Raw genomic sequence first — 14443 nt, 5'->3', positions numbered from 1 at the left:
GATGACAGATATATTAGTAGAGGCTACCCAGAAGGAAAAAAACGATATTAGTAGGGAAATTGATGAAATTTATAGAGTTCATACGAACTACGCTCGTAGGAACAAACTACCTAAAGAAATACATGTTAGATTCGCACGTAAAACTGTAAAAGAAGAGATCTACACATTAATGAGAGAGGGAAAACCTTGTTATAAAGGAAAAGAAATAATAACCCTAAAACAAGTTCCAAGAAGAATAAGAGAATACAGAAAAAACTACAATTTCTTGACAACCCTACTGAATCAACATAAAATAATGTTCCGCTGGCTGGTGCCAGAGGGAATTCTAATATCTTGGGACGACAAAAAATATAAAATCGACACGATAGAGAAGGCACAAGAATTTCTTGACACTCACTTTATAATAGAAGAAGAACAGGAAACTAGACGTGATTCGGAAAATACAAACCAGGAACACTCCACGGGGGAAACAAAAAAAGAAAAGGAAGAGAAGGAGTCTAGGGAAAGGGAGAAGATGGAGAGAGAAGGGGCTAGGGGGAAAACACAAATGGTAACAAGAAACACAAGTAGACTTAGACTAACAAAGAAAAACTAAGGGAAATGGGACGAGAATTGAAATTAATTTCAATCAATATAAACGGCCTTAATCTACCAACCAAAAGAACACATACTTTCAAAAAACTACAAAAATTAGACATAGACATTATCAATTTACAAGAAGTACATATCAAAAAACAACATCAACAATTACTAGAAAATAGAAGACTTGGAACATTATTCACCTCACTATCAGATCAAAAAAAAAGAGGCATTGTAATATACATTAAAAGCCATATTCAGGCAAAACAAATGTACACAGATGGAGATGGCAGGATACTAATGATAGACATTAAGATGGAGGCCCGAAATATGCTATTGATATCAATATATGCTCCGAACGGGAACCAAAAAGAATACTTTAAAAAAATACACAATAAAATTAAAGAATTAGACTACGAACATATATGCATAATAGGGGACTATAATGCAATCATGGATATGGATTATGACTACCAAAGTAATAAAAAAAATAAATCTAGGAAAAAGACACTACCCGACACTTTTAAGGATATGATTCAAGAGTTACAACTGAAAGATGCCTGGAGAGAATTGAATAAAACTAAAAAACAATATACATATTAGTCAAATCCCCACCAGTCCTGGTCCAGGCTAGACATGGCCTGGATGACGGCAGAACTAAGAGAAAACATAAAAGAAATCGAAATTACACCGAATGTATGGGCAGACCATAGTCCTATAACAATAGTCTGGAAAGGCCAGCAAAAAAGAGGAAGATGGATGATGGACAGAGAGATCATCAAAGATAAAGAATACATAGAGATGATAAAGAAGGAGATGGAGATATTCTTCCAAATCAACAAGAGGGAACAAACATCATTGCAAGTCCTATGGGATACCACAAAAGCATATATAAGAGGACTAACAATTTCATTCAAGGCGAAGAAAAATAGAGAGAAACAGCAAAGAAGAAACAATTTATTGATTGAACTTGCAAAACAGGAAGTAGAATTACAGAACAGACCTGACAGGAAAGAGACCAAGGAAAAAATAAACCTTATTAAACATGAAATAAACTTAATAACAACAACAGAAATAGCAAGAAAAATCAAAATGGCAAAACAAAACCAATTCGAATTCGCAAATAAAACAGGACGTTGGTTGGCCTATAAGTTAAAGAAAGAAAAGGACAAAAGACTAATACATCAACTACAAGACGAACAAGGGCAATTGCAGCATACGAATGAGGAAAAAAAGCGAATCGTAAGAAACTTCTATCAGGAACTATATGCACAAGAAGAAATCCAATTGGAAAAAGTTAAAGAGTATATAAATAAAACCAACATTCAAGAAATAAAGGAAACTCAAAAAGAACTCTTGAACAGACCAATATCGATGTCAAAATTAATTGAAGCAAAGAAAAAGCAGAACAATAATAAAACACCAGGTCCAGATGGCATCCTGGCGGAATTTTACAAAATTGAGCACCAGCCAATAGATGATATTTTATTACAAGTCCTGAATGAAGCAATTCTAGAAGCCAAAACTCCCAAATCATGGATAGAGACAATTATTACATTGATACCTAAAGAAGACTCAGATCTCACCCAAACTAAAAACTACAGACCCATATCACTTCTAAACGCAGACTACAAATTATTTACATCAATTATGGCCCAGAGAATGAAGAAAATTATTGTGGATTATATCCATCCAGATCAAAATGGATTCATTCCAAATAGGCAAATCAATAAGAACACAAGAACAATAATCAATATCCTGGAATACTATGAGCAAAAATCGGATGAAAAAATGGCCTTACTTTTCCTTGACGCACAGAAGGCGTTCGACAACCTTAATTGGGGATACTTAACATTACAATTAGAAAAAATGGGAACCGGTGATAAATTCCTAAATATGATCAAAACAATATACTCCGACCAAACCGCAAAGATATGGATAAACGGAGAGACAACAGACCAATTTAAAATATCCAAGGGGGTGAGACAAGGATGTCCCCTCTCTCCTATATTATATATATTAGCATTGGAACCACTGTTGAACGAAATTAGGAATGACAATGAAATAAAAGGATTAAGAACAAAAAACCAGGAGTATAAACTACAAGCATTCGCGGATGATGTAGTATTTATTTTAGAAAGACCAAAACAATCAGGATTGAATTTACTAAGGAAGACAGAACAATATGGTGAAGTGGCAGGATTGAAAATTAATAGACAAAAAACAAAACTACTAACTAAAAATTTGACAAAAACCCAGGAGAAAGAATTGGAAGAGACGCTAGGAATACAAACAACAACAAAAATAAAATACCTAGGAATTTGGCTCACTAATAAGGTATCATCTCTTAAAGAAGACAATTATAATAAATTGGCCAAACAAATCCAAAAGGACTTAGAGGCATGGAGTAAATTGAGACTATCGCTATTAGGCAAAATTGCTTCAATCAAAATGACAATTTTACCGAAATTATTATACCTATTTAGAACAATACCGATAAATCCAGGGAAATCATATTTCAAAGATCTTGATAAAATGACATTAAAGTATATATGGCAAGGGAAAAGAGCCAGGATTAAACTGAAGCACTTACAGGACACTAGAGAAAAGGGTGGCCTGGGACTCCCAGATTGGCAAACTTACTACATTGCAACAGCTTTAACTTGGATCAAAGATTGGATGACACTCGAAGATAAACGAACGCTAGCATTAGAAGGATTTGACCTGTCGAAAGGCTGGCACGCATTCTTATGGGAGGAAAAACCCAGGCAACATTAGCACTTCAGGAGACACTATATCAGAGGAGCACTGGCAAAAATTTGGACCGAAATAAGGAGAAAACACTACGATAAAATCCCAAGATGGCTATCAACCATGGAGGCCCAAATTTATCCGAACACAATGGATATAGAAAAGATGAAAACCTATGACGAATTGTTGAACACAGAGGGAGAAATGAAAACAAGAGAAGAATTGAGACAGCAGGGCACGGACATTGATTGGTGGCCGTATTTACAGATAAAATCAAGATATAAAATCGACATGAAAAAATTTGGAATCCAAAAAGAAAGAAATGAATTAGATAAAATTATAATGTAATCAGACAATAAATTAATAACTAAAATATATAATTATCTATTAAAATACAAATTGGAAGAAGAAGTGGTGAAGGAAAATATGATTATTTGGGCTAAAAATTTTGGATATAATATTAACCTAGAAAATTGGGAGAAAATGTGGAAAGTAAATATTAAGCTGACAATGTCCATGCCCTACAAAGAAAATACATACAAGATGTTTTATAGGTGGCATCTCCCCCCCGCACGTCTAGCAAGGATGTTCCCCAATGCGAATCAGAATTGTTGGAAGTGTAAAACACAGAAGGAGACCTACTACCATATGTGGTGGTCATGCCCAAAGGCCAAAAAATTTTGGAAAACAACTCAAAATCAGCTGGAAGAAATCATCACCCAAAAAGTGCCCCTCAGACCGGAAACATATCTATTAGGAATACTGACAAAGGATTATAAAAAAGAGACACAATACTTGATAATACATATCCTGACCGCAGCTAGAATCACTTTCGCACAAATGTGGAAACTAGAGGACACGCCATCAGAGGAAAAAATAATACAAAAAACAATGGAATGTGCGGAAATGGACAAACTTACCAAAGAGATACAAGGAAAAGAAGACTCAGACTATTACTTAATTTGGCAGAAATGGTACAACTGGTTAGATAAAAAGAACACGAAATAAGGGAATACCACCCAATGATACAAAAATAAGGAAATAAAATGAAATATCGTTGTATAAACATCGATACATGATGAAAGATAAATATACATAGATATATGATATATAATTACCGAAGTAGCTCTATTTTTAAAGTTCAAGTGGTAAGACTTGACCTCTCTGTATAGTTAGTTAATGTATAGTTTGTTTAAATGTCTACGTCTGTATATGTATGTTTGTTTATTTAAAAAAAAAAAAAAGGAAAAGAGTTTCAATTGAGAAGGGTTGATAACCTGATTAAGGGTTTCTTGAAAGATGAAACCTCCAAAAGATGAAAATTGCCAGAAAATATCACACCAAGAGAATGAATCTGAGGAATATCTTCGTAAGACGAAACACATAACTTAGAAATGAAGTACAAGTCTATGGACAATCAATCACAAAGTTTCATCTACAGAAAAAAAAATTAAAATCTAGGCTTCAGCAAGAAAACATAGTTACTGTTGAGATACAAATAACATTCACAGGGCTTTCTTTGAACCTTGTACCATAACAACTAAGAATGCTACATTGTATCTCCAAAAAATTGCTAAGCAGAGCTTGGAAACACAAGATGGACATTCTGCTGCAATATGACTATCCTAGGTCTCACATCTCACAAGTCATCCAATAAGGAATTGTGGAGTTCGATCTCACTATTTGATTCAAATGAAGAAGTGGAAAGTAATGTAAGGACCTGGTTGAAGTGAAAAACTGTGACATACTCTGAGGACAACTTTAGTAAGTTTTGTTTAGTAGCAGACCTATGTAGCAGGCTATGTAGCAAATGTTCCCTTTTAAAGGGAACAAAAAGCTATTTAAAGTTATGGAGGGGAGTTGCTTAAATTACTTTTAATTCAACCCTCTTCAAAACATCAGCAAGATTAAGGTTGTTTGTCTGTGGAAATTCTCATTCATCCAGGTCATTCAGTTCTCTGAACTGAAGAAGAACTTGGATGAGAAGCAAAATGTTTTCACAGAAAAAACCAAGAAAGTCCAGTTAACTTTTGAAAGAGCACCTTGGGGACAAGGTTAAAGTTCATAAAGCAAGGATTATCTGTAATATATAATTACATTCAATTAAGGTACTAGCAATAACCAAAAAGCTTTCTAAAGCAATTCCATTTTAGTAATTTTCTAAAGGACAGCATTTGGGAGGGGGGCAACATCAATAATTATGTTATGTTGTCAATATTTAAATGGTTACCCCAAACACTATAATCAGGCTTAAGGAGTTACAAGGACTGTATGAAAGCCATCTGAAATGTATTTCTGTTCACATCTATTTTTAATTTGCACCTTTTTTTTTCAGATCTCCTGTTCTGAAACCATTTTTCTTCTTTTATCCAAAGAAGTATATCAAGGTAAGAGCTGCTATTTAGCATTAATTCTAGAAATAATGGCAAGTCTAATATATGAAGCTTAAAAAATAGAATATTTGGGAAATATCATTGAAGGAGGAAAACCTAAGTTGCCAAATTACCTGTTCCTTAGAACTTGCATAGTATTTCCTCCATTTCCATAGATAGAAAGAGCAGAGAAGATTGTGGAAATAGAGAAGCAGGAACTGGAAATGATGATCAACCTGAGAATATCAATTTGACCAATAGGAGATGCAGAAAATTGGTGCAGTCAATATTCTATCTTGCAACAATGTAAACTGCATAATTTGTTACATTTTAATATGAAACTTAATAACATGTGCATTCTTACTTTGAACTCCCCCCACCCTATATTCATTTGGAAGTGGTAGAGACTACACTAGGGGTGTCAAACTCGATTTTTCCATGGGCTGGATCAGGGTTCTATCTCTCCTCTGAGGGGAGAGGGGGGAGGAGTTTGTGGGCACATGAGTACGTGGGAGTCGGGGTTCATGCTCACGCAGGAACTGCCCCCGCCAATCTGGCTGACTTCTGTGCGTACGTGTGCCTGCTGGGATGGCATGGGCCAGGTGGAAGCTTCCTGGAGGGCCAGTTGCGGAGCCCCTGCTGCTGGACACCTCCCCCCATGCACACACATATCTGAAAGGTTCCACAGCCTTGGCCAGCAGCCACCCCTCCTTGCCACCCCCACTGCACCAACCCTTCACCTGGCCGGCCGGAAGTTCCATTCTCCAGCCACTGCCCCACACAATTCTGGCGCTCCCCAGACTGCTCCCTGCCCAGCAATGGAGGCCACTCCAGCTGCTGCTCCGTGATTTTCGTGTCCCCCAGCCTGCTCTCCGCCTGGCAGCAGAAGCTGCTCCAGCCACAGCCTTGGGATTGCCTTCTCGCTGCCTGCTCTGCACCAGCCCTTCACCTGAAAAGTTCCATTCTCCCAGCCTGCTCCAGGTGCAGCAGTGGCAGCAGCTCCCTGCTTGAGGAGACGCCAGGTGGACGTGCTGTAGCCGCCAGGGAGCAGGCTGCGAAGTGCAAGAATTGCAGGGCAGCGGCTGGACCATGGAACTTTTGGCCGGCCACGCAGGTGAAGGGCTAGTGCGGAGTGGGTGGCGAGAAGGCAATCCCGAGGCTAAAGCTGGAGCGGACTCCGCTGCCAGGTGGGGGGTATGAGAATCATGGGGCAGTAGCTGGAGAGGGGGAGTGGGCTGTTTATGACAGCAGCGGCAGCAGCTGCATCCCCTGATCCACGAGGAGGAGGTGGCGGTGGTGGTGGCCAATTGGCGAGCTATGGACGAGGCAATGCTGGTCCACCACCTGTGCACACGTGCACACGCCAGGAGGGGTGGACTGGGCCTGTGTGCGCGTGTACCTGCTGCCTCCTTCACACACACCGAGATGGCGTGGGCCATGCTGAAGTGATGTGGACCGGCCCCTTACAATTTCCAGGACAGCCACGTGGGCCGGATCTGACCACGTTGCAGGGCGGATACAGCCCAGAGGCCTTGAGTTTGACATCCCTGGACTATACCATTTCCTTGGTGTATGAATACATACATATATACGTATACATATGTATATGCATTTATATAATATATATTGTGAAATATTTATTTTTTGTATTAGAGAAAACCAATTGATACGCACAGACACAAACACAATTTTTATATATATACATTGGCTTTCTTGAATAGAAATAAATATTTCACAATCTGATAAAAATGAAGTCTGTTGCATAAAATTTTATATCCAAGGACTTGAATAACAATATGTAAATTCTATTTTTTATTTGCAGAATAGCTTTGTTCTTTACAATAATTTAATAATTTAAGACCTTGATATGGTTTGCTTTTAAGCGCAGCAACAGTAATATTTGCTTTATGTGCTTTCTTTAAGCACGAGCCTTTCTAATCTAATCACCCAATGCTCACTACAGAAGGTTTATATCAACGTATTTTTCACAGAAAAGAGTGTAAATCAGATTATCAGGTCTGCCCTATTCAGCCTGGCACCTCACTGGCATCCTGTCATCAAAGACTAGGGGAGGGAAAGGAGCATGGGGGGCAGACAAATGGGCAATAAAACCTGTGTGAGTATATGATGGGAAATAGGGAGGGAGATTGACAGCTTGACGAAGAACAGAAGCTCAAAACCAATTTGTGCCAGCACTCAAGGCCATGCATCCTGAAAAAGAATCTGGTTTACCCCACACATCTCAGAGTTCTCAAACCACCTAGACGAATCTTCATTGACTGAAGACGAACAGGTTATACGAAGAGAGCTGGGATGAAGGGAAACATTTTGTATCTTTTTTCATGCAGGAAACTTAGTTCTAGCCTGACTTTGCTGCAGCCACTATCCTTTAGTAAAAGAACCTATCACTTCAGCCAAATGAAGTCAAGGGTCTTTCTTTCCTAAGGAACCCACCTCAGGCAGGATTAACATTAGGCTAGAACTGCAATAACAGCCAATCCAGAGAGACACCATTACCGTGGGGGCTGTTGCAAGTATGTTGTCTCACAAGAGCGACCAGGAGGAAGACGAAGCCATAGGATCTGGAAGATGCGACATCTTCCAGATCCTATGGCGGAATAGACCTCCCAAAGTGGCTGGGCAAGATGGAAGCCTGCGGTGACCAGCTGATACCTCAATGGTCACTGGGGAAGAAAGAAAGAAGACTGGAGAGATGTCCGGGATGACATTCACATGCGGGAGCCAGGGAAGCCACTAGAAAGAACCTTGCATGGAGATGGAGGAGGACATACCTCAGGGCGAAACAAATTGGGAAGACTAGATGCTGGAGTGCACCATTGAGTACCTGTAGGAAGCTTTTGACAACTTCAAGGCTCAAGAAGCACGGATGGCACCTCTGACTGTTCAGCTGCTGCAAATAAATAAAAAAAAAATGTTAAAAAGTTACTATATTTACGTAGTTACTTTCAAGCACATCTAAATTATATTAAAGTAACCAAAATACATTTACAATCCCCAAGGCATGTCACAGCTTTTGAGCACCCCTAATGTTTGGAAATTGAAAGTTGAAAAATTTGACACAGCCTATATGCTGCAAGTCCCCATTGGTGATGGCACAGCCATGCCCACTGCTGTGGTTGCAGCAACATCCACCCCAGCAGCTCAAGGGCTGCAACCTACTGCAACCTACAGCTCAAGGCTCCACAATCTACTGCCGCCCCAGCAGCCCAACCAGCAGCCCCGGGTTCGGCTGCACTACTGAGAAGGAAAGGTCACAGACCATAAGTTCTTGGGATGAAGTATAACAGAGAACCTAAGCAATTGGGGTTTTTCCTAGCCCAGGTCTGTGCCTACATGCAGGAGTATGGCCCAGTCATAATCACCGAGGGGGCATAGGTGCAAGTGCATAACCATGGCGTTGGAAGGGACCACAGCCAAGTGAATTGTCACCCTCCACAATGACGATGTCCCAGAACTATGGAGATTTGACCACTTCATGGGGGCCCTGCAAAAGCATTTTCAGGATCTCCTGGCTGACCACAAAGCCAGAACCAGAATCAGGACTATAAATCAGGGCCACCACTCCATAGCTGCCTACATTCAAGAATTTTGTAACCTGGCATGCCAACTGACCAATTGGCCGCAAGACATGCTAATAGAGTGTTTCCAGGATGGGCTTAATGATGATGTCTACAACACTTGCATCTCCAGGGGCACCTTGACCACACATTTATTTATTTATTTATTTATTTATTTATTTATTTATTTTTCATATTTGTATACCGCCCTACTCCCGAAGGACTCAGGGCGGTGAACAGCCATAATAAATACAAATACATATAGAAGTTAAAAACTATTAAGAAACAGATTAAGTAATTTAGGCTCAAAGATTAAAAAACATCCAAATTTATCTAAAGAGGTTTAAAACCCAATTTAAAAGACAGTTTAAAAGCCAATTAAAAAGGGAGAGTTAGGCCAGACCAGCTTGTTGGAATAGAAATGTTTTCAGGGCTCAGTGGAAAATGCGTAAGTCTTGGATGTTTCATAACTCCGGGGGAAGCCCGTTCCAGATGGTAGGTGCCCCCACAGAAAAGGCTTCCCCCTGGGGGCCGTCAGTCGACATTGTTTGGCCGACGGCACCCTGAGGAGTCCCTCTCTATGGGAGCGAACTGGTCGGTGAGAGGCTATTGGTGGCAGGAGGCGGTCTCGTAAGTACCCTGGTCCTGAGTCATGGAGCGCTCTAAAGATAGTAACCAAAACCTTGAAGCGCACCCGGAAGACCACTGGGAGCCAGTGCAGCTCGCGCAGGAGGGGGGTTACATGAGAGCGCCACATTGCTCCCATTACCACCCGCGCGGCCGCATTCTGGACCAGTTGGAGCCTTTGGGTGCTTCTCAAGGGAAGCCCCATGTAGAGAGCATTACAATAATCCAGGCGTGAGGTGACAAGGGCGTGAGTGACCGTGCGTAACGAGTCCCGATCCAGAAAGGGATGCAACTGGCGAATCAGGCGAACCTGATAAAAAGTCCTCCTGGCTACAGCTGTCATATGCTCTTCAAAAGACAGCCGTGAGTCCAGGAGGATGCCCAGGTTGCGAACCCCATCTGTGGGGGCCAACGACTCGCCCCCAATAGTCAGAGATGGCGCCAACTGACTATATCGGGACAACGGAAACCACAGCCACTCAGTCTTGGATGGGTTGAGTCTGAGTTTGTTCCTCCCCATCCAGATCCGTACGGCCTCCAGGCACCGGGACATCACCTCGAGGGCATCATTGGGGTGGTCTGGGGTGGAGATGTACAGCTGGGTGTCATCAGCGTACTGATGGTACTTCACCCCAAAAATACATGCTCCATGCCTGGTACGCTTTGGCTGAGGATGCTGAAATAGACCTGGCTTGTTCAAGGAATCAGCCAGGCCGTGTGTGGAGGAGATCCCTCCCAGAGAAAAAAGAAGCCCTGAAGCCACCAGCCCGTGAACAGAGCCCACACCAGCACTTTACTGGCTGTTTCAAGTGTGGAAAGGAGGGGCACCAAGCTGCTGAATGTCGAGCCACATGCCCAACTCAGAAAAGTGCTCCGGAACCCACCAAGAAGTCAGCAAAGCCACCTCAAAGAACCTGAGAGATGGACTTGGAAGGAGTGGAAGTCGTTGAATTCACCCCATCCCCCAAGGATGGGGAAAGAACTTCAACTGTCTCAATTGATGGGCTGATGGAGAGTCATACTGACTCTGATGATAGCCCCTTGGAAAATTACCCAGTGATCTCAGTAACCATCACCATAGAACTGGTGGTCCCATCCTCAGGGCACAAGGGGAACCTGGTAGCTCTCCTGGACTTGGGTTGCACCAGAGGCTTGGTCAACCCTGCCCTAGTCAAGGAGCTGGGCTTAAGATTCAAGCAGCTCAAAGTGCCCATAGCTTTTTGCCAGCTGGATGGTTCAGTAGCAGGGAAGGGCCAGCAACATTCATCACCAAACCAATAGAAATGAGAATGTGGGCACACACAGAGACTTTGAACTTTATCGTGGTGCCTGGCATAGCGAGACCCTTTGTGCTAGGTTTGACGTGGTTACTGAAGTGAAATCCCTATGTAAACTAGAGGAGGATGTTGTTAAAGATTCTGTGGACCAGCAAAGAAGAGAAGCCACAAAAGAAACATGAGGTCCTTCCTTTACCCCTAAGCCACCATGAATAGAGCCAAGAAGGGAGGTGGAAGCTGCAACAAAAGAGCATCCCCAGGATGATCCCTGAATCCCCAAAGAATATTGGGACCTGTGGAAAGATTTTAGCGAAAAGGGCTCGGATGCATGTCCATCCTACCAGTCAACTGACTGCTCTATAGAGATCCTGTCAGGGGCTAAATTGCCTAAACCTAAACCTTGAAGACCCCTAGAGCACTAGAAGAGCTGTAGGTGTTTATGTACAAAAACCTGAAGTGCGGCTTCATACAGCTGGCCAGACTGACAGTAGCTGTTCCGGTGCTATTCAGAGAAAAGAAGGATGGGTCCCTTCATGTATGCGTTGACTATTGTAGGCTAAACACTGTTTGTGTCAAAAATGTCTACCCGCTGCCCCTGATGAAGGACATATTAGCTCATTTAGCCAAAGGGAGGATTTTCACAAAGCTGGATTTATGAGAGGCATATTATCGGGTTAGAATCAAGGAAGGCGATGAGTAGAAAATGGCTTTTAATTGCCCTTTGGGATGTTTCCAGTTCCGAGTCCTTCCTTTCAGACTGCAAGGAGCCCCTGCTATGTTTATGTAGCCAATAAATGAAGTACTACATGAGCATCTGTAGAAAGAGGTTTGGTCAATCTTGATGATATTTTGATTTATACTGAAACTATGGCAAATCATGTAAAATTGGTCAGGGCAGTGCTCAAAAACTTCCAAGCAGCCCAACTGTATGTCAATCTCTCCAAATATGAATTCCACCAGAGCAAATTTAATTATCTTGGATACCACATTTCCCATGAAGGAATAGAAATGGCTCCTGAGAAGGTGTGGGCAATGTTTGCAGTGGGCTCCTCCGTGTCAGGGTGGCAATTAATCCCGTTCCCCTTTGGGGTAATTGCACTTAATTAGAGATGGATTGTGGCTTTTCCTTGAAGCATACTTTAAGAGAAAATAAGCCGGGATATATTCTAAGAAACACATTTTATTATAAAGAAGTAAAAACAATCTTACTAGCTATTAATTACATCTTGGCAGCGTTTCTGCCTTACCTCTTGGCAGGCGAACAAAGAAATTAGAAGAAAGAAGGAACATGAAGAAAGAATGTGGACATGCGCAGTAGCTTAGAGATAAGGTGCCCAGCATCTACCATAAGTCTTAGAATTCAAGCACAGCTGGCAAACACAAAAAAACGCAGTGACACTCCCTGCACCCAGAAGCAACTACAAAGCTTGCTCGGGTTCACGAACTTCACCAATTCATTCCATCATTCACTCAGATTGCCCTTCCTAACACCAACCTATTAAAGACAAAGGGGGAGGAATGCCAAGCAGCATTCAAAAAAGTCAAATGCCTGTTCATGGAAGTGCTGAAGCATCAAGATTCCAATGCCCCCTTTGTTATTCAAGCAGATGCTTGTGATGTCACAGTGGGGGTAGTGCTCCTGCAGAAAAATGAGCAGAGGGTCCTGCAGCCATGTGCCTATACTTCCAAAAAGCTTACTGAAACTGAATGTAGATGGGCAGTTTAGCATATGCAGTGCGCTGGGTGCTCCTAACCTGGAGGCATTTCTTAGGAAGGGGGAGTGGGGGGCAACCTTTGAAGTGAGGACTGATCATAAAAATTTAGAGGCCCTGAAAAAAAACCCCAGAGATTATTGCCCAAACAAGTTACCTGGGCTCAATACTTTAACCAATTCAATTTCATGCTGCGATATCTCCCAGGGGGAAGAACCTCCTAGCAGATGCCTTATCCAGGCTGCCACAATATAATTGCTCAAAACCAGAAGGAATTAGACCAGTTATCCCATCCAGGCAGTTGGCGGCCCCAGTAACCGTCAAAGCACAAGCTAAACTAAAAACCCAAGCAGCTGAAGATCTAATGAGTGCTCTGAAAGCAGCACTAGAGGAGGACAAGTAGTTCCAAGCCCATAAGGGGGAATATACAATACAAGATGGTTTAGCTTGGGTGGGAGACAAATTGTACCAATGACTGTTGATTTTACAAAAAAGACATGAACCAAAAGTAGCAGAACACTTCAGCTTCATTAAAACCTCACACTTAGTTAAGAACCAGTTTTGATGGCCATTGTTGCTAAAGAAAGACATAGAGAGCTATGTAGCTAGCTGCCCTGTCTATGCCTGTACCAAAAGGCAACAAGGAAAAATACCAAGACTGCTCCAGCCATAGCTGAGTCTAAAGCCCCTTGGAAAGAGTTTTCAATAGACTTTATAGTGGAATTGCCTGAAAGCTTGGGAAACCCAGTGATTTGGGTGATAACTGACTTATTTTCCAAGCAAGTGCACTTTGTGCCCTGTCAAAAAAATCTCCTCCACTTGCACTTTGGCCAAATTATTTGTGGATCACAATTACAGGCTACATTGAGCCCTGGAGAGGATCATCTAAGATCACTGGGTCCAATTCACTTCAAGGTTTTGGCAAGAGTTTTTAGAACTTCTGGAGACCGCTCAGGGGCTTATTTCATCGCATCATCCAAAAACTAATGGTGCCTGTGAAGGTATAAGTGGGGCCCTGGAGTAATATCTCAGATGTTACATTAATTATCCACAAGACAGTTGGGTGGACCTTCCTCCTTTTGCTGAGGTTGCTTACAATATTTCAGTGCACAGCAGCAATGGTTTCACCCCATGGGGCAGAACTCTGTGTCTATCCTGAATTGCTCCAGACCGCCCCATCAACCACCTAAGAGTGGGTCACCCAACTACAAAATACTTGGCCAGTAGTAAGAAAACTTTAGAGGAGAAGCAGAAAGCATATAAAAAACAAGCTGACAAAAGGCACACAAAACTGAAGGACTTTAAAGTTGGAGACAAGACAGGGGTGAAATCCAGCAGGTTCTGACAGGTTCTGGAAATTTTGAGTAGTTCAGAGAACCAGTAAATACCACCTCTGGCTTGCCCCAGAGTGAGGTGGAAATGGAGATTTTGCAGTATCCTTCCCCTGGAGTGGGGTGGGAATGGACATTTTGCAGTATCCTTCCTCTGCCACACCCACCAAGCCATGCCCACAGAACTAGTAGTAAAAAAAATTGGATTTCACCACT

The 14443-nt window shown here is 41.9% G+C and overlaps 1 protein-coding gene across 2 annotated transcripts in view; it reads left to right on the top strand.

Annotated features, from left to right (window-relative positions):
* Nucleotides 1-14443, top strand: part of LOC139320491 (uncharacterized) — a 177414-nt gene that overhangs the window by 108041 nt on the left and 54930 nt on the right. For both annotated transcript variants that reach the window (XM_070948836.1, XM_070948837.1), the window contains exon 11: nucleotides 5666-5717. In XM_070948836.1, coding sequence (XP_070804937.1) covers nucleotides 5666-5717 — 52 coding nt within the window. The remainder of the gene's footprint in view (nucleotides 1-5665; nucleotides 5718-14443) is intronic.

Source organism: Pituophis catenifer, unplaced genomic scaffold (assembly GCF_029215685.1).
Source record: "Pituophis catenifer annectens isolate HBS135680 unplaced genomic scaffold, rPitCat1.0.hap2 SCAF_8, whole genome shotgun sequence".
In the NCBI taxonomy this organism is placed as follows: domain Eukaryota; kingdom Metazoa; phylum Chordata; class Lepidosauria; order Squamata; family Colubridae; genus Pituophis; species Pituophis catenifer.
The sequence above is the reverse complement of the archived record's forward strand: the minus strand, read 5'-3'. Positions and strand labels throughout refer to the sequence as shown.